Raw genomic sequence first — 21,028 nt, forward strand, 5'->3', positions numbered from 1 at the left:
ACACATACACAGAAACCCATGTACAGCAAAAAAGATGTGTCCAGCTGTGTAGCATTCGACCATGCAAGAGCATCAATGTCATATGGGGAACAAAAAAAAAAAAAAAAGAAAGCCACATCATGCTCGAATGTCTTCAAAATGCTTTGCTTTTCACTCTTCTGTTTTGTTCTTTTCCTTGTCCTCCTGCACCCTGTCCCTCATTCTAGCCCTAGAATCAGGTAAGAAAAGAGCAGTAGTAGCAGTAGTAGTAGTAGTAGGCGACATTAGCTGTGAATGCCATCCCTCCCCTCTGTCATCCACTCATCCTTACTCTCATAAAACCTGTGACCATTCATTCATCCCACGTTGGCATCCTCCAGCGTCATCGTCTCTGTCTGTGATAACAGACCAGTAGCTTCCGTGTTGTATTTTGACGCCATCCCTCCATTTTAGCTGATCTACATCCACCTCATGTTCCCATCAGTCTAACAAAATCGTCACGTCTGCAAGTGGAAAATGTTTTTCTTGATTTTTTTTTAATGCAGGTTATTGGAGGACATGTGAAAATAAAATCCGCAGTTGTGTTTTTTTTTCTTTTTTTTCTGTCTTTGATCTGAGTTGTGTGAACTAATCCCCTATTTTTTTGATGTGGCTTCTCCCGAAGCATCCAAGTGTAACTTCCAGGGATCAAACACATCATTGTATTGATAATCCCCCGCACCTGATTGCTGTCTGAGATGTCCCCGAATCATTTTTACTGCTAAATGGACGGCTTGCAGAGATGGAAATTACACACACAGATGCCTTCTCGCTTTACGTGGAACATGGAGTTGCTAAATATTATAGTATTAGTATATAGGGACACTGACGTACGCACGGAGATGCCTGTGAGAAAATGGGAAGTCTAGTTAACAGCAACGCAAACACAGTGATGGTGGAAAGAGGAAGGAGGAGGGGAGGGGGGGAGCAAGATCAAAAGTAAAAACAGTTGTCAGTGGAGTGGGTTGACTGCACAGTACAGCCTCAGCAACATGAAATGGAGAGCATCGTTATGAAGAAGAAAAGAGGACAAGCAAGAGAATCAGAAAGAACGCCGGAAACACATGAAGAAAAGATAAAGAATGGATGATTTAGGGAGGAGAGGAGGACGGATAGAATCAAAAATAGGAGGAAGCTGTGAAGAACAAACAGGGTCTGGGTGAGAAGAGGGGAGGAGGAGGAGGAGGGGAGTGGGGGGGTTTAGCAATGTGGAGTCCATTCAGCCTGTACAGAGTTGCTTGGTAACTTGGATGGTGGGGTAGGCAGGCTGCGCTGAATAAAGGCCTTCTCTCTGTCTCTCTGTGCTGAATAGTGTGCCCACTCAAACATGCTGAGGGCTGCATTTCTACCCCCCCCCCCTTGCTCGCCCGTTCTCCCCCTTTTGGACTCACGCACGGCGCATCAATACACAAACATAGTATGCATTCAGAGAAAAGAAGGCGCCATTCTCGCGGCGCATTGTGTCCCGCACGGACGCACAAAGTGCGCCCGCCTCGCGCGTGACGTCTCGAGTGCGTGTGCACGCCGGAGGTCACCGCGGATTGAGACGCCCAGGCTCCTCCGTGCTAATCCAATCCCTGTACAAACCTGAAAGGCATCTACAGCACTGCGTTGAGCCTGTGATGCTGCAAAAATAGGCACGCGTCACCACACCGAGCCATAAAGCAGACTGCAGCAGCGAGGCGGATAGAAGGGACCAGCTTCCACTCTTTGTGTTTTGCTGCTCTGAAACAGGTCCAGGTCAGCTAATCTTAGAATGAAACAATGTCAGTCTTTGAGCTGGAGTGTCATTAACACGAGATCTAGTTTCTGCAGGCCACTAATTTGTCATATATCATCAAACACTTAGTTACACGTGTGAACCATGATGCTCAACAGCCACACCTCTACAGAGTGCTTTCTATCTGTCCACTTCTCTTCCTCCTCTTTCCTTCTATCTCGCACTGCAAACAAACTGCCCTCACTCTCATTTCCATCTCTGAATAACCTGCTGCGGTATCTCACCCTCGTCCAGCTGCGGGCTCTTCAGCCTCTCTCTATTTTCCACCTATTTGCCGCTGGGCTCTCCGTCCAGTCTGTAAAAAAACCTGGTTCCCTGGAAGTTGCATGTAGTAATGGATTCCCTGCTTTTTGTTTTGTGCCGTGTCCCCCTGCTCGTCGCTTGTTGTCGCCCGCGCCGCTGGGTTGCGTGGTAACATGTAGCCTCCGCTCCTTCAGTTCGGATAGGTCCAACACACTCAACCGGAGCTCCTTCGCGCGCGACAGCATGATGATCGAAGAGATCCTGGCCCCCACCAAGGACACGGTAAGATCCATTTTTTTTTTTGTTTCCTCCTCCTGTTGCTTTTCTCCACTGTCTCTTGGTCTTCTGTGCGTACTCTTTTCTCACCTTGTAGACAACTGTCTGTGCCTTTGACTGTCTGTTTTTCGAGCTTCGGCCGTGTCTCTGTCCTTATGTCGGTGGTCTGATGAAAACACAGGTTGGCTGGCTAAAGCAGGGTGCAGGGTAGCTTTACTTGTCTTGCACAAAGGTCACAGCAGAAGTAGTGGTAATGCCGTGCCTGCTTTTGCCAAAGTGCTGAGGGTGAGTGTATAGCACCTTGACGAAAGGTTTATTCAAACCTCAGGGTTTTTGGGAGGCCCCCTTTGCTTTCTCGTGGAAAACTGCAACCCTACAGAGATTTTTATCCTGGTCTGTCTACAGCTTGTTTTGGTGTTCAGAAGCATAAACAGAAGCAGTGGCCTCATAAATAACGTTCCAAGTATCTTGTTTAGGTCACTCAGTGTCATGATCTCATCCACATGCAGATAAAATAGAATTTTCTTTGCTGCAAACTGAGTCCTTCAGTCAAACGAAGCACCGTAACTTCATTTATCTGGATCACAGCGTATCCTCACTGCAACTTCTGAACTGCTTCTCTTCTTCCCTAAGCTTCAGAGTGTCTGTAAAGACATTTCCTATTTGGTTGACCCACTCAACAAGGTATAAATGTCGACGGCCGCCTCATGACTCATTCGTCGGTTTTGTTGTTTCTCCGTCTCAGTGGTTGAGCTCCCCTTTCTCTTCAGTTTTCTTTGTTTTGGGTCTGTTCCATTCTCATCTGCACTGCTGTTCGGTCGGTGCTTGTTCCCACCGTTGTTCGTCTCACTGGTTCAGTGTTCACATACGTGATCATTTATTAAAGTCGCTAGTTTCCGAGCATCATAATTGTTGCATGTTTGTTTTTTTGTTTTTTTTGTGCCTGTGTCACTGTGTTTGTTGTGTTTTCTTTTTTTTCCTGACTGTGGTGATCATAACAACGGAAATAAAGTGAGGGTCGTGTCTGCCCATCCATGCAGTAGTTGATCGCTGGCACTCTTTATTGTTTCTGTCCTTATTTCGTTCCAGTCCCTTGTGCTCTCAAATCTTATCCCTCTTCTCTTCACCTGTGTCTCGTTATCCTCTTCTCCCAGCACCTCGCTGTGACCAGAGACTACAATACAGAATGTATGCGGCGCTACAGCTGGACCCCTGACACTATGGACCACAGCCACAACACTGTGTCTAGCCCCATTCACTCTGGGTAAGAACACTGTCTCATTCCATCTGTCAGATACATTAACCGGGATGCACGCACTTAAACCACCTGCCAAAGTTACTTTGTGAGCACGCGCAGGCGCACGGGGCATGCACATCCGCACCGCTGCTGCAGGAATCACACATTTTCCATGCTTACTGCACAAAAGTGTCGTAACGCCTTTTGTTTCCCCCCGAAGAGTCAATATTCAGCAGAGCCTGCAGCGCTGATGCAGACGAGGTGCAGGGCTGCGGGGTTTCTGCAGCACTGCTACTGTACACGTTACATTTACAGCAGCAAAAGACACATCCTGTAAAGCTCTCGCGTCACGCCATAAGTTTAGAGACATGGTCCAGACGTCCTCCCTACATTACGCTGTTCCTGTCATTGCAGAAACAAACCACAGGCTCTGTGTGAGCTCATGGTGCGGTGTGTTTCATTTGGATGAAGGCGATAAGATTTAGCTTTCCTGTCATTTGCATACTTTGAATAAATGACATCATAAGAGGTCTGCTTTAAATAAACCGTGCTGTCATTGCGGCGAATGTTTTTATTGGTGTTGTAAAGTTGAAATACTGGGATCTTTCATCTTCCTGTTTTTTTTCTTCTTCTTCATTTCTATTTTTAACTCATTGGTATGTCTTTGGGGGTCGTCTATTTAGATGTTACTTTGCTGACTGTCATCCTCCGCGTATTCTGTTCCCCTTGTTTTTCCACCCCTTTGCCTTTTAGTCTCCTTTCATCTTCAGTAGTTATCACAGATCCCAGCCGTGATTGTGAAAGTCTGATACTAAAACCAGGCTCTGGGGGTTTGCCTCCTGCATTGTCTCCATGTGTTTATTTTGCAGCTTCTCCTCCCCGCTCCCTCAGTATGACTCCAGGTGATGATTGAGTTCGCTGCTTTCACCCACGATGACGCCGCAGTGACGTCACTCGCCCCTCCACCTCTTGTGTCCCTCTCATCCCGCCACTGTCTCTCCCGTCTCTCCCTCCACTCTGTGCTCGTCCCATATGTGTGGTCTGGTGTTTCATTTGCACTGCTTAGATTTTAGAAGTGTGAAGTCGACGTCTCTTATTGATGTGCCACGTTTCTCTCCCTGTCTCTCTCTCACTAAAAATAAAATCTCCTTCAGAACCCTTTAGGGATTTGCAAGACACAGTATAGGAAACTTATATAACACAACACTTCCAAAGAGTTTTTGTTTGTCTACACCTAACCTCATTCTTACTTTTATATACGAGTCATTTACTATATTAACTGAATGCCAAAGCGTGCTCTTAATTTGTACGATGGGGCACATCACGTAGCAGCCACATTAACCCTATCGTGGTGAAACATTTGTGGAGGTGTTTGATATTTGATCACTGAATGCTGCTTTAGAGCGACTGAATCTGTGGCGACAATCTCACCTTCAGCCTTGGAAACTAAACTTTCTGTCGACTTCATCAGCACACTGTTTAGTTTCAGACGGTGAAATGTTGTAAGTGGAGGCGGGTGAAGGTGCCAAGTTTCAGAACTCAAAGCATCTTTTTGTTTTTCTTCTCTCTATCGCCCTCTCTCTTGACCTTCCTCTGTTTTTGTTTCTTTCTTTCTGTCCCTTACTTTATTTTCGGCGTACGGTGATCACAGCATGGGAATCGCCTTTCTCACTTGTATCCGTGGTTTCAGTTTTTCTTTCTCTTTGGACCTTTTCTTTTTTTCTGAACTCGTTTGCTTTCCCCTTGCAGGTTCTTGGTCAGCTTCATGGTCGATGCCCGAGGTGGTTCCATGAGAGGCAGCCGCCACAATGGCATGCGCATCATCATCCCTCCCAGGAAGTGCACGGCGCCCACGCGCATCACCTGCCGCTTGGCCAAAAGGCACAAGCTGGCCTACCCTCCTCCTATGGTGGAGGGAGAGGGGCTGGTCAGCCGGCTGGTGGAGGTGGGACCAGCTGGGGCTCAGTTCCTCGGGTAGGTTTTTATCAGAAAAGAAGAAAAAACAAAGGAATATTTGGATTTCCAACACTGCTCATCAACTATTTTTCTCTTCCAGTCCTGTTATTGTGGAGATCCCTCATTTTGGTTCAATGCGGGGGAAAGAGAGGGAACTGATTGTTTTGAGGAGTGACAACGGTGACACGTGGAAGGAGCACCAGTTCGACGCCAGACCAGAAGACCTCACTGAGCTCCTCACTGGAATGGATGAAGGTAAAGGGACAGTTATTTAGTCGCCTTTTCGGGTGCAGTGAGTGTTTTAGACAATCTGGCATCTCGTTGTAGAAGCATTTCTTTCTGTTTTATTTTTTTGTAATGGCGCTGACTAATAGAGGGTGTGCATTGAAGTCACAGCGCCCCCTTTAGTGGCAAAAACACAGTAAAATGTATCGGTTAAGACTGCGAGACTGGGAATTATCGTGGATTATCAAATCAAATGAACAATTGGACTCGACAGTGATCATATGAACTACTGTGGATTTGGAAAAGCGGACCAGTTTCAGTTAGTTTTAAGTTATTTCATTATGATAAATGCAGCTAAATAAAAGATGTTAACAGTAAGCGCTTTACTGAGAAATAATGTAAGACATACAACACTGTAGAGTCCGACTGTAAAAGGACGACAGGGAGTGATCACAAATATTCCGTTTATTCTTTTATTGTTCTTCATTGTTGAAACTGAAATAGTTACTGTCGGCCTTAACTACGCCAAAACAACAACATCCACAAACTTATCTGACAGCCCTCCAGATCGTAACTTAAGAAATAACTTAAGGTCTGAGTTCATCAAAAAATACAGCATAAATTAATATTACCTGACACTAATGTGAACCACAACACCAGGTTTCTGTGTCTAGATTCCAGTTGTTTCTTCCTAATGCACCATTTACTTCTCTGTTCTTTAGCAAATATCTGTAAAGATGTTTCTCTGACTGCTTTTCAAATCTGCTGGTACAGTCAATCGCACAGCAGCTCTCGTAACCGTGGAGACTTCACTTCCAATCATTAGACGTCACTTAAAATCACATCTACCATACACAAAACGATGTCTTGTGTCACAGAGCTGGACAGTCCTGCCGAGTTGGAGAAGAAGCGCATTTGTCGCATCGTCACCAGAGATTTCCCCCAGTATTTCGCTGTGGTGTCACGGATCAAGCAGGAGTCTAACCACATGGGTCCGGATGGCGGCGTGCTGTCCAGCAGCACCGTGCCAATGGTCCAGGCCTCGTTCCCACAGGGGGCACTCACAAAGAGGATCCGTGTTGGCCTGCAGGTACAGTAGGACACCTTGCGTCAGTTTGAATTGAATCTGCTTCATGACATGGCTTTTTTTTTGCAAATCATTTTCACTAACCTATTATTTATTTATAGCTGACCCATTTTTGTTGAATGTTTGATTCTGCCTGACATGCCTAGATCTTTTAAGCCAATATAATATTCAGGAAAGGTCCGACTCCGCATTATTCAGGGTTTGATCTACAGATTAGTCCTTCATCTTTTTTTTCCTTCTTTCACCGTTTCCGTTTAGGCTCAGCCTGTGCCCGACGACTTGGCGAGGTCGGTCCTCGGCAACAGAGCCACCTTCAGCCCCATCGTCACCGTGGAGCCCAGGAGGAGGAAGTTCCACAAGCCGATCACCATGACTATCCCCGTCCCACCTAGGTCGGCTGAAGGCCACCCCACCGGCCACAGAGGCGACTCCGCCCCATGCCTGCGTCTGCTCTGCAGCATCACAGGCGAGCAGACCTCTAAATAACTGTAGCATGGCCATAATGTCGCATTACATTCATCTGCATTGATGCAGGACATAATTTGATTTTCAAGTTATGCAATAGAAATAGTTCAACTCTAATTGCATCATTAGATTTCTGCCATAGTTGCTCATCCATTTAAACTAAATGTGTCACAGAACAGAACAGCTGCAGCCACAACAAGTTTAGTTTGATGTCAGAATGCACTGTTTGATGGAGGGAAGATGAAGAAATGAGAGGATTAAAGGATGAGGATTATGAAAGCTCAAACACGTGCGGGTTAGAAAGGCTGTGAGCTCTCTTTTTTGACCTCTTTTTGATATAGGAGGGACGTCTCCTGCGCAGTGGGAGGACATCACAGGAACCACTCCACTGTCCTTTGTAACCGACTGTGTCTCCTTTACCACAAATGTGTCGGCCAGGTGAGACTCACACGCACTGCACACATCTGGAATAATAAATGCAACATATATATATACATGTGTCAACAATAACATTCCCAAGTCTAAATACACAATGAAGGCTCTGAATGTCATTTTATAAAACTGGTGACAGCCATTTACTGTTTACCTAAAACTTAATTAGTTATGTTATTAATCTAGACTGATTAAGCAGTAATGAGAAATTTTAATTTGGCCAGTTTGGTGGCATATTTAAAAATTTGTATTTTTCTCTAGATATTTCCAGTTGTAGTAAAATAAGAAGGCATTACCAACAATACCTGAAGGACATAAAAATTTACCAGATTTTCATTTTACCAGATGCAACAATTATGCAATCAAAAGGAAACTACTCTCCATTTTGAAAGGTCCAAATTATAAATGATTAAATTACAGATTGAATTACAGATTAAATGACAATGACTATTACTCACTGGTCCAGTCAGTTATCACCCAAGATACAATAAGTACATCCAAGGAGGTTCAAAGCTTTGCCAGGAAACATTTCAGTAGGCCAGAAAATAGTCACAGTACAGCAGCAAAAATCCATGAGGGCTTGGCCCGGGATACAAAAATATATCACTTAAGAAAAGCTCCCATTACCGTCAATTTGAACTTGAATTGGCAGATTTCTACACTTCCTTAACCAGTTGATTGAGTTAATAAAGAGACGTCGCAGTAGTTTCTTTTTTCTTTGACCCATTTTAAAAATAAAACAAAGATCTCACTCTGTGCCACATCAGCCACACATTGTTGAGACATGTTGCTAACCTGACCTTCTTGGTTACATTACACAAACTCATGAACTCTCAGCCTAACTAGATTTGAATCATGTGGTGAGGGTGCAGCCTGACATTAACAGCGCGCTCTTTGGTCCTCTGTAACTCGATTGCTGCTCGGACGTCATGTGCCCGTGTCCACCCTTTGGAGAAAATAACACATCTTGTTTGATTTGCAGCCCCATTAAGTGATTGATACAAAACTCCCTTTTTTTTTTTTATTTTGTGTGTGTTTCTATCCCTCTCAGGTTCTGGCTCGCAGACTGTCACCAGATTCCTGAGACGGTGAGTCTAGCGTCTCAGTTATACCGGGAGCTGATCTGCGTGCCGTACCTGGCCAAGTTTGTGGTGTTCGCCAAGATGAACGACGCCGTTGAGGCCCGGCTGCGCTGCTTCTGCATGACGGACGACAAGGTGGACAAGACCCTCGAGCAGCAGGAGAACTTTGAGGAAGTGGCCCGGAGTAAAGACATCGAGGTGGGGTTGTGTTCGTGTTGGCGTGCAACCATGGCAACAATCTAAAAAAGACATGAACATGAACCCAGTCCATGTAATTCAATATCAGTTTTATCCACCCTATCTCTCCAGTGTGTTAAACTACATTTTTGATCAATGGAATTTCATAGGTTCTCGAGGGAAAGCCTATCCACGTGGATTGCTATGGCAACCTGTCTCCTCTCGCCAAAAGTGGGCAGCAGTTGGTTTTTAACTTCTTCTCCTTCAAGGAAAACAGACTTCCTTTCAACGTGAAGGTATACAATGTGTTCTTCCTGTCACATTTTCTGTCTGTTTACATTCACTGTAATAATTACTGCTAGCAGGGTTAGTTTCATTGCCTATTTAGTGCATGCTCGAAAATCAAATACATATTTTCCTGGTACATATTTACATTTATATTGGATATGGACATTTAACCCTTTAAGACCTGAACATCCGCTTGCGGTATTTGAATTACCGTAACCCGCCAATGGACAAAATTGAAAGTGTGGCTGAACACTGGGAAGTTGCACTTTCTGCCATTACGGTAATTATGACCCACCGCTGCTGTCGGCTGTAGGTTGGGGAGCGACACAAAACTGGGGAGCCCCAGTAAGAGAGAGTTGTTCGGAGGAATTTGTTGGTCAAAACAAAGTTAGATGTCATGAAGGTCTTCCAGACAAATGCACATCATACCAGTGTTCAGCCACACTATAAATTTTGTGAAAACCATTGTGAGTTACGGTAATTCAAATATCGTGTGCTTTAACGTATCACCAGCAATATGTTCAGGCTTTAAAAGGTTAAATATTGAGAGAGGAAAAAAAAACTGAAATAGCGCAATTTGACTGACGATGCCACCTTTTGCCTGTCCAGATCAGAGATATGGGCCAGGAACCATGTGGACGCCTCTCCTTCCTGCGAGAGCCAAAATCCACAAAAGGCCTTCCACAGACTGCCATATGCAATTTGAATATCACACTGCCAACCCACAAGAAGGTAGGCTCACCTTGTTTGAACAGCTCACCATTTTAGGCCATACCATATCATCCATATGTAAATGAAGTTGAAAGACAGAAGGCAACGTTGTCCTGACATCGGGAGAAGCCATTAAAGGCCCATTTGGTCTAGAAGTGACTGCCTGCTGCTTGTGTCTTTTATTAATGTTAAAGCCTGTGCCAGTCATAAGACCCCACAACGTACACATGCAGCCACACGTGCACATTGTGCTTTGTCCTATTGCCTGGCTCACTGTGGGTACATCAGATCTATGCAACAAAAAATATCTCTCATTTGTTCGTTTGTTGTGGTGTCGATTGATCACAAGAAACTGTAACTATTTCGCTTTTGTTATTTTGCTGTTTATTTTTTGATTAATCCCATAGATTTCTTCTGATGCTTTTTGTTGTTTTTGCTGCTCCATTTTCATCCCCTGAGTTTTATTTCCACCTTCCCCGCTCACTATAACTTCCCTGCTCTCCATTGTGTCATCTCTCTCCTCTCCTGCAATGCATCTTGGAATACCACAGGATATGGAGTCTGATCCTGATGATGAGGTAAACAGATTCTTCATCATCACACGGAACCGCTTCTTCTTTCTCCTCCTTTTATGTTGGCTTCCCTCCAGACGCTGTAGCTATATATGTGTGTGTTGCAAATACTTTGTGTCTGTGCAGCGCCCGGACGACGCTTCTGACCGCATGTGTTTTTTTCACACAGCTACGTCATGGCTGAAGTGACACCGTGTAGTGCATGAGTGGATATGGCAGTTGTTTTAATCAGCAAGGATTTATTTATTGTTGTCTCCATCCAAAGTGCAGTGGAGCCAATTCCTGTGCCACATCTCGGCTTGTTTTACATCCCTACCTTCCTTCCCATACACGTTCAACAGGAATCCATCCTTACTAATAACTCATAGGGACTATGGTATCTCACTCTCATCAGATAAAAATCTAACCCTAACTCTCACCATCTGTGCACTTAGTGGTCGTTTTGTTGTGTTTGGGGTTTCAACTTGTTTTCCACCCCTGTCCTTGGTTTGTATGTAACAAGAATACTAACAGCTGCACTTGAAAAACTTGGTAGGAAAGTCTATTAAAACGCAGACTGAGGCTATTTTATGTTTCATAACGTACATCATAAGTTTACTGGACCAATTCAGCATCAACGCTGCATTTGGAGAACAAGAGGTATTCCAACAATAACTTTACATTTCAACTGCATAATGGTAATTTAGGTAGTTTAGCTTCAAATCCAGAGGCACACACATTTATTATAATACTGAAATTGACCCAATTGTTACTGTTATTTTAATTCTTAAATACACGTCATCACATTTTATGATGAACGAAGGAATGCATCTATAAGCATAACATAAGTAAAAAATAAAAAAAAAATCATTGACGATCTTGTGACAGTACAGTGTTCTGCTGGGAAACGTTTGGACCATGCATTCGCATGAATGTCACTTAGACATGTACCAATCACCTAGGTCAAATCTGGCACCATCACTCCATAGCAATGACACTCCTTGATGGCAGCAGCCATCCCCAGCAGGATGCAGCCTGATACAGACACTCATACAAAAACAGTTAATGAATAACTAAAAAAACATGAAAAAAGTGCAAGGACACCCTCAGATGTCCGTACTCTGATACACTTTGAGTCACAAAAACCTACACGATAATAGGTCATAATGTTATGGCAGTTCGTTGTTCGTTTTATATCCATACCCACCTGGAATCTGAATTGCTCTCATGCTCACCACTTCCTTGAGCAGACCATACAGGAAAAACACGCGTTGCCTCTAGTCATTATATTTCAGTGAGTCAGAGACATGCAGCAAGTGGAGACTCTAGCATCAGACGTTTCATTTCCAGCTGAGACCTTAATGAGTGAAACCTGCAGTGTCTCCTTGATCCATTACTAACGGCATGTACCAGTTCACTAAACGCAAGGCTATTTGCGTGCAATCCAGTATTAATCTGATAGGTTAGGCCCACACGTCATCATATTTTTATGTTGAAGCATCTTTTGTTCTTTTTTGTTTGTTTCAGACTGAAAAGCCAGAACGACGTCATACCTTTGCCTCCTTAGCTTTGCGTAAGCGCTACAGCTATTTGACCGACCCAGCAGCGAGTGAGTGTCCCATTTTTATTTTTTTTAAATTGATTTTAGATATTTATGTAATTTCAATCAGTTTAGAGTCTGTAGGTCCCATTATCTAGGGTACATATTTCTTTTATAGGTATATACTATAGAAAGAGATCTACCTGACAAAACGTGTTCATCAATCATTTATTCTTACCACCTGACACATACTCTTATATCACCTGTCATTCATCAGACATTTGCATGGTTTACTGTGTGTTACGCTTTGCTTACCCACCACCCCATGTTGGAAAAAAAAATGTCTCTCTGTGTCAACTGTTATATTATTTTTCATTTGTGGAAACGGTGAGAATCAATGTCTGTCTGTTCATTTACCATTTGAAAAACCAAATGTTTTAATTCATGTTAAATAAAAATATTCTTTTGAATCGTTCTCATTCTTCTAGGGATCATTTCACTCTTTTATTGGCTTTATGATTGTGTGCGGCTGTGTATATTAATGTGTAACAGGTTGCACTTTACATTAGCTTGAGTTCCCCTACAGGGACACTACCTTTCCGTCGAACCATTATATATGGTACTGTACTAGGATGCGTTTTCATGCTCCACTTAAATCACAAAAGTTTTGAAACTGTCTTTGCTTCGTGGTGTTGCTACAAACTTCCCCATTTCCCAGTCTTTATGAAAAAAAGAGATCGTTTGATAAGGTACAACTATATGTAATATGTTTGGGTATAATTTGAGAAGTGTTGCTAAAATTCAGATCCCTGATATATATCCTAAATTGCGGGGCATACTGGACAAACATGAAGAACTGATTTGCTGTTACGTTATGTAAAGTGCAATCTTACATTTTTTATTAACTCACGACCAAGTGTGGCAATACTTTTTTTTTTTTATAAATGATATACACTTGTGGGGTCACCTGGCATTGAATATGTGCTAAATGATAGAATACATTTTAATTAAACATACAGTAAAAGGCACTGTTGCAAAAAGGCAAATAGGTTAAGCACATCAAAAGTCAATGGAATTGTATTTTTTGGTTATCATGCCATTTTTGTCACCTCCACCATATGTCGAGCATTTTTGTTTTTATCCAGGATCCATTCTGTATCATATTGTGCATTTTGTCATTAGCCACCATCACCTGTCATATGGTCATATGGGCCTTTCTCACAGTATATTTATAAAAGTTGACCTTGAAGTTGCTGTTGTGAACAATGTTTTTTTTCTGACTGACTCAACTTTCTCTTTCTGGTTTTTATGTTTTATTTGAAATTATTTTTTGTTCAATTTTACGTTGACTTCCTTATTGCTTTTGGTTGGAATTATTATTGAAGAAACAACTGATCGAAGCCCGCCGAGAACACAGCCTTCTAGCTACCCTCACAAACCTGTCTTTTCAACGAGATCTTATCAGGCGTGGTCGCCTGTTCCTGTCGCCGTCCCTGGTCAAGCCAAGTCTGGGTTTGGCTCCCTCTCCAGTTCGTCATCCAACACGCCCACTGCCTCTCCATTAAAGTCCGTCTGGTCCATCAACTCTGCCTCCCCTATCAAGACCAATATTCCTGGATCACCTGCCTCTTCTGTAAAGTCAGTTAGTGACATGGCTTCTCCCATTCGATCTTACAGAACCATCTCCTCTCCTATAAAAACTGTAGTCCACCAAGCTCAGTACCCTATCCAGGTCACCCCCAGTCCCCTGTCTTCACCAGGAAAAAGTGCCCCAGACTCTATATCTATGAAAGGATTGTCAGCATTGTCAGCTAGGACCTCCCCTATAACTGCTTCTGGAGGAGGAAATGCTTTTCTTGAGAGAACATCCATGGGCGTGACCCCACCATCCTCTCCCAAATCATCTCTGAGTATGTTCAGTTCACCTCTGCCATACAAGACAATTGTGGGAGGTTCTAGTGGCACAGCAACTTCCTCCTCACCTATAAAAACAGTCCCTGGCCTCTCCTCTATGCGGTCCTTTGCCTCAGATGTCACTGGGCCTGCGAGAAACCTTTTCTCTACTCTTTCATCACCTCTAAAATCCAACTCATCTCCGGGTGCTGCAGCTCTCATCAATGGTACTGTGTCACCGACACAGTACCGCTCTTCATCCCCAACATCTCTTCTCACCAGCAGTTTGCAGGAGAGAATACAGGCAACAACCAACGCTGCGACTACAAGTGTCAATGCAGCCTTTGATGAGGTTGAGAAAACATTCAATTCTTGCTCGGCAGGTTATGGCACATTAAAGTCCTTATCTTCTTCTGCATCCTCGTCATATCAGTCTATTAGATCTTCAGCATCAAATTCCCTTTATGCCTCTCTAAGGTCCACTCCTAATGCCACCACGGCTGTAACTTCCAGTACAATGACTGTCCCTGTGTACTCCGTTATCAATGTGATACCAGAACCCCAGTTTAAAAAGTTACCTGAGGTGTCAAAGTCAGCTGCTGCTCTTCTGTCCCCAAGGAAAACTGTACCTGCTGAGGTGAATCCTCAGTTGCAGTCTTCCTTTGCCAGAACTCTTTCCCCTATAAAGTCCCCTCTTTTTTCTGCTGGCCTCAAATCAAACACCACATCACCAATGTCATCCAGCCAAGAAATTCTGAAGGATGTAGCTGAAATGAAAGAGGACTTGATACGAATGTCAGCCATTTTGCAGACGGACCCAAATTCCACAGCAAATAAAGGATTTCAATCTGATTCTCCCAAAGAGGCTAAGATTGAGGACGAGGAGCCATATCGCATTGTTGAGAAAGTAAAACAAGACTTGGTAAAAGTGAGTGAAATCCTCACTAAAGATGCTGTGAAGGATGGTAGGGTTTCTCTGTCAAGGGGTTCTCTTGATGACATACACTTCTCAAAAGTACAAGTTGAGCAACCACCAAGCAAATGGAGCTATCCACCAAGATACGAAACAGTGGTTCCTCAGGCCAAAACAAAAACAATACCTGACAGAGATTTCAATCTCTCCAAAGTTGTTGACTACCTGGCCAATGATGTGGGCAACAGTTCTTTCTCCAAAAAGCATGACACAAAGCTCAAAACAGATGAGGGCAAAAGAGAAGGAGAGGGCAAGGAAAAGCAGAAACGTGTCCTAAAACCCACTATTGCAGTTCAGGAGCATAAGCTTAAAATGCCTCCAACAAACATGCGATCTTCTCCTTCAGACAAAGAGATCAGTAAAGTAGCGGATTCGCTTTTTGGAGCAGACACTGTGCTAGAGTCCCCTGATGATATCTCACATGAACAGGATAAAAGTCCTCTCTCAGACAGTGGTTTTGAGACCAGAAGTGAGAGGACACCCTCAGCCCCTCAAAGTGCAGAAGGCATGGGCCCTAAAGCACTTTTTCAGGATATCCCAGTTCCACCAGTGATCACTGAGACTAGAACTGAGGTTGTCCATGTTATTAGGAGCTATGAGTCTCCAGAGGACAATAAACAGTCTATAATGGAGGATGTTCATCCTGTTAGATATATTGATTCGGATTGTAAAGGCTATCAGAATCAAATTCCATCAACTCCAGACCATAATAAATGTTATTCAGTAAAAGTTAGTCCTGATGATGATCCAATGGGAAAAGGGATGAGGGTAAAGGAGGAAACTCACATCACTACCACTACTAGGATGGTGTACCACAAACCATCTGGCAAAGAAGCAGCATCGGAAAGGTGTGAAGAAACTATGTCTGTTCATGACATAATGAAAGCTTTTCAGTCAGGCAAGGATCCTTCTAGAGAGCTGGCTGGACTGTTTGAACACAAGTCTGGCAACGAAGAGACATCACAAAGAGTCCTTGAGGACATTAACTCTAAGCCTAAGGTTGAAAGAATAATTGAAGTTCACATTGAAAAAGGCAATAAAACAGAACCAACAGAGGTCATCATCAGAGAGACAAAAAACCATGGAGAAAAAGAAATGTATTACTACCCAGGGAGTAGACAAGAAGATGAGGAGCCAGAGGAGTCACTTCCAGTATACCTTGAGTCTCCTAGAGTAAACACACCCATGTCGCAGGAGGAGGACAGTCGCCCTAGTTCAGCTCAGCTCATGGCAGATGACTCCTACAAAACACTAAAGCTACTTAGCCAGCAATCTGTGGAGTACAATGAGGATGAATCATCAGAGCTTAGAGGAGAATCTTATAATTTTGCAGAGAAAATGCTTCTCTCTGAGAAATTTGACCAGTCCCATTCCGACACAGAAGAATATTTAAGAGATAGGTCTCGCTTCCACTCGCCAGATAGAAGCAGTCACAGTGAGGGTAGATCTGCTGGGCCTAGGACAGAGTATGTCTTTAGGTCATCAAGAAATGTCTTTGATAAATCTGGCCGAATGGCCAATGTTGATGATAACTTTGACAAACTGACACTTTTGCAGTATTCTTCTGAGCCTGGTAGCCCAAAGCAATCTGTTTGGATGCGTGTGTCAGATGACACACAGAGTAAGGAAAGAGAGCAGCTTATGTATGAGGACAGAGTGGATAGGACTGTCAAAGAGGCGGAGGAAAAACTAAGTGAGGTTTCTCAATTCTTTCGTGATAAAACAGAACAGCTCAATGATGAGCTCTCATCTCCGGAGAAGAAATCTCGCAGACCAGACTTCAGAGAATCACGATCAGGGCCTAGTTCTACACACAGCAGCCCAGAGAGGTCTTCTTATAGGAACGCCGGAAGTGGGGAAGAGTGGAGTAGAGAAAGACTTAGAGACAGATTCAACTCTGGTGACAGGAAATGTGCCAGTTTACCAAGCAGTCCAGAAAGGAGAGTACTGATACAGTACAGTGATTCAGACGCAAGAAAACAGGGAGATGGTAAATCACAGGGAAGCCCTGGTGAAAGCCCCAAACCTTTTCAAATGTCTTCCTCTAAAGTAAGTGCAGTGAGGCTGAAGTTTGAGCAAGAGGCTCAGGGGCAAGAAAGGCGTCATCAGAGTGGTCAGAATTCCAATACCCCTATTAGGAAACTCCAGGAAAGTAAGCTACCTGTTTATCAAGTATTTGATGGTTCAAATATTTCAAAAACACCAGACATTCTGGGAAGTCGGAAGAGATGTCAAGAGAGTGAATCGAATATGTTCTCACCCAAGCATGAGACCACTGGAAGAGATCAGGAAGAGAAAAAGTTATTCAAAACTTGGGAGAGCCAAGGGTATGGGAACTATAAACCCCAGTCCCCCAAACTTACTCATTCGTTAATCTCTGATTCTATGAAGGACTGCAATAATAGTGATTCCGAAAGACAAGAAAAAACTAAGAAAATCATCTACACAGAATTTGTTGTCCGAGAAAGTCCAAATAGCAACGATAGTCTAAAAAAAAACTCGGAATCGCAAATTCCTGTAAGAAAGCAGTCTAATATTTCCGAAAATTACAAATCCGCCTCTTTAAAATTCGATGCTTCTGGTGAAACGTGTGAGAGGGTAGGGTCTCATATACCTACTTTAACTAGAAATCGGTTACACAGTAGCTCTGAATCCAACAAGTCTACTCATGGATCATCAGTAGGAAAATCTACTGATTCATCAGAGTGTAGCCAGTCAAGTATAGTATGTAATGGTGTTGATAGCGACCAAATAGAGTATTTGGATCAGGTAACTCCTGTAGTTGTCACTGAGGGTTTCAAAGATATTAAACCCTTACCTGTGTATGTCAGCATCCAAGTAGGAAAGCAGTATGAGAAAGAAACAGCCTCAGGACAGCTGGGAACATACAAAAAGATAGTAAGCCATGAGAGTAGGACTGTGCATGAGACTAGGGGCGCATTTTACACTGTCAAACAAAAGCAGTCTCCATCTCCTCAAGGAAGTCCAGAAGATGATACTCTCGAACAAGTGACTTTCATGGACAGCTCTGGGAAAAGTCCTGTTACCCCTGAGACCCCAAGCTCAGAAGACTTGAGTCTCACCTCAAGAACACCAGACTCTGTGATAGGCTTTATGCCTGGCATGCCAAGCCCTATCCCAGAGGAATCTGAGGAGGATGAAGGCAAGACCTTCATCTACAAAGGGCCCTCAAAGGAAAAAGCTAAGCCAGTTTCCCCAGAGAATCACAGTAAAAAGCAGGACGGAGAAAGACAGAGGTCAAAGGACAAAAGGGTCGCTTATATAGAATTTCCACCTCCTCCTCCTTTAGAGGCAGAGCAGTCTGACCCTGAGAAAAGGGGCTGTGTTTCTTCTGAGACAGAGACAGAAATGATGGAGGTGAATCTCCAAGAGGAGCATGATAGGCATCTCTTAGCTGAGCCGATCATCAGGGTCCAGCCTCCATCCCCTATTCCCCCTGGAGCTGATAACAGTGACTCTAGTGATGATGAGTCTGTCTTTCATCCCATCCCTATCAAAAAGTACACATTCAAAATGAAAGAAGAAGGGGAAAAACCTCAGAAACAGAGAAAATCTGACAAAAATGGAAATAAGGAGTCTGGGATTAATGGTGTTGTAAAGGCGGAGGACGTTGACTTTGAACAAAACGGCAATGACCAGTCAATAACAGACTGCTCAATAGCAACCACAGCTGAGTTTTCTCATGACACAGATGCAACTGAAATTGACTCTTTAGATGGGTATGATCTTCAGGATGAAGATGACGGACTGAGTGAAGACCCTAAAACATCTAGTCTATCTAATGATGGAAAAACAAATGACCGTTCATTTAGTCAATCAAAGCTTGAAGTGATAGAGGAAGAGAAATGTGAGGAAGGGGCGGATAATGGAAAGGCTAAAACCAGCACATCCTCAGCAAAAAGCAGTGGGGATGAAAAAGACTACACCCTTGAAGGAAGGCATCCAGATAGGCAGGGCTTTGGAGAGAACTACTTTGGCTACCAACTTGAAGAGGAGCTGAATTCCACCTTTAAAACTGTTGCCACCAAAGGTCTGGACTTTGACCCCTGGTCCACAAAAGGGGTTGATAACGAAGGACTTTTTGAGTCCAAAACAAAAGAAGAGGACCCCAAGCCCTTTGGCTTATCGGTGGAGGACAAATCACAGGCTACGACACCTGATACAACCCCTGCTCGAACACCAACGGATGAGAGCACACCGACTAGTGAGCCTAACCCCTTCCCTTTCCACGAAGGGAAGATGTTTGAGATGACCCGCAGTGGTGCTATTGACATGAGCAAGAGGGACTTTGTTGAAGAGAGGCTTCAGTTTTTTCAGATTGGTGAGCATTCCTCTGACCCTAAAACAGGGGAAAAGGGGCGAGGGGGCAAGATCCTGGGGGTTCTCTCCTCTCAATCAAAAACAGGGGAGAGGACCACAGTAGATGGGAAGGTGATGGTTATAGATACTACCATAGACAGCAGCACTACACCAACAACACCAGCAGCAACTACGGCAAAATGCAGCCCTGCACAGCCTGGCAGTGACACCGGCTATGCTGGTACTGATGCCCCCACCTGTGAAGCCATAGCTGAGACCGCCTCCTCATGCACAATCACAGCCTCTAAGGTTGATTCCAAATTACGCACTCCTATTAAGATGGGCATCGCGGCCTCAATAACTGTGAAAAAAGACTCAGGGGATCTCACCGATGGTAAAGCTGACATGTCAGAGGGTCAGATGGTGCCAGAATACATTAGTATAGAGGGTCAGTGTACACAGACACAGTCTAGCAGTCACTCAGAGTCGAGGTTAGAAAGAAGAGATTACCCTTCTGACAACTGCAACAACAACAATAACCTCGAGTCCTCCAGTGTTCAGGCCAATTACATTCAATGTGGTAGTGTGGTGTTTAATTTGCAGTCCTCCTCTGAGCCCACTCTTCAAAAAGCTAGCAGGATAGAAACACTGTGCTGTAGAGAGTTTGAAGAGAGAGTCGAAGTGCACAACAGCAGTCAGGTAGAACAGCAGAAAACTGAAACCCTTAAAGAAAATGAAGTGAAACAGCCCAAGTCAAGACTTCCAGTTAAAGCATCAGGGTGGTCATTTCACACACAGGGAACAGCCATAGGCAAACAGAAGCCCAAACAAGCAGTGACGGTTGAGGTCAGGAAAAGAGGAGAGCCAGCCATAGCAAAAGTAGAGCCCAGGTCTAGGATACCAATCAAGGATGTTAAAAAGAGCAGTCCAGCTGCCGCAGCTAGCTCGCTTGTTTCAGTTCAGGTTACCTTGCAGCCAGTGAGAACATCAGAGAGGGCAGCCATAAAGTTGCCCTCAAGGCTACCTCTGAAGGGCAGGCATCAGGTCAGTAATAACGCTAGTGAGGGAGCATGTAGACAAGACAGGAAGGAGAGCCCTAGTGAGGTTTGTAAGCGCACCATCGAATACTTTAAAGACATAAGTGGGGAGACGCTAAAGTTGGTGGACCGCCTGTCAGACGAGGAGAAAAAGACGCAGACAGAGCAGTCGGAGGAAGACAGCACCTCCCGGAGCACCTCTCTGTCGGACGCCTCCCAGCCTTCCCAGCCCTCCCAGCCCTCCCGCTCATCCAGGTCTGGTAGAGGTTCGAGGGCTGAGGCCGGGGCCGCGTCCGTAAGGGCAAAGGTGGCGACGACGGACAGGGCCTCCGGCAGTGAAAGGAGCAGGAGGAGTAGGCGGACTGGTGGGAAGGAGGGCAGTCAGGGACTCACAGGGTCTCGAACGCCTCCCATCGCGGAGATCAAGCCTAGTTTGTAAAACTTTCACACTATGTTTAAAATACATCTATATATTTTTATATCTCACTTTTAGTTGCATGACATCGTTGTGATCGTTTATTGGATTGACTGGAATGTCTGTGGCGTGTTTATATATTCTTCAGAACAGTAGCTGTCATTTAAATTTCTTTTTTGTCATTGATGTACTGTGTACTGTATTGTCCATGTTGCTAGATTCTCCTTCCTCTCTCCCCCTCTTTCAACCCTGTCTAACTTCCGTAGATAGAGTGAGCATGCCAGTAGCAGTGACTGGTCACTGGCACAACCAGTCCCTTGTT

General features: G+C 44.1%; 1 protein-coding gene across 42 annotated transcripts in view; it reads left to right on the plus strand.

Annotated features, from left to right (window-relative positions):
- Positions 1-21,028, plus strand: part of LOC125018712 (ankyrin-3-like) — a 113,737-nt gene that overhangs the window by 81,799 nt on the left and 10,910 nt on the right. For 10 of the 42 annotated variants that reach the window (XM_047602863.1, XM_047602866.1, XM_047602855.1 and 7 more), the window contains 14 exons: positions 2,221-2,323; positions 3,472-3,581; positions 4,424-4,456; positions 5,304-5,528; positions 5,611-5,765; positions 6,614-6,825; positions 7,081-7,288; positions 7,629-7,725; positions 8,771-8,999; positions 9,149-9,274; positions 9,876-9,998; positions 10,529-10,555; positions 12,056-12,137; positions 13,454-20,722. In XM_047602863.1, the coding sequence (XP_047458819.1) occupies positions 2,221-2,323; positions 3,472-3,581; positions 4,424-4,456; positions 5,304-5,528; positions 5,611-5,765; positions 6,614-6,825; positions 7,081-7,288; positions 7,629-7,725; positions 8,771-8,999; positions 9,149-9,274; positions 9,876-9,998; positions 10,529-10,555; positions 12,056-12,137; positions 13,454-20,722 (8,999 nt within the window). Of the gene's footprint in view, positions 1-206; positions 219-2,220; positions 2,324-2,950; positions 3,002-3,471; positions 3,582-4,423; positions 4,457-5,303; positions 5,529-5,610; positions 5,766-6,613; positions 6,826-7,080; positions 7,289-7,628; positions 7,726-8,770; positions 9,000-9,148; positions 9,275-9,875; positions 9,999-10,528; positions 10,556-12,055; positions 12,138-13,453; positions 20,723-21,028 lie in introns of all 42 variants that reach the window. The other 32 variants (XM_047602852.1, XM_047602858.1, XM_047602851.1 and 29 more) reach the window with 20 other exon arrangements.

Source organism: Mugil cephalus, chromosome 13 (genome assembly GCF_022458985.1).
Source record: "Mugil cephalus isolate CIBA_MC_2020 chromosome 13, CIBA_Mcephalus_1.1, whole genome shotgun sequence".
NCBI classification, from domain to species: Eukaryota; Metazoa; Chordata; class Actinopteri; order Mugiliformes; family Mugilidae; genus Mugil; species Mugil cephalus.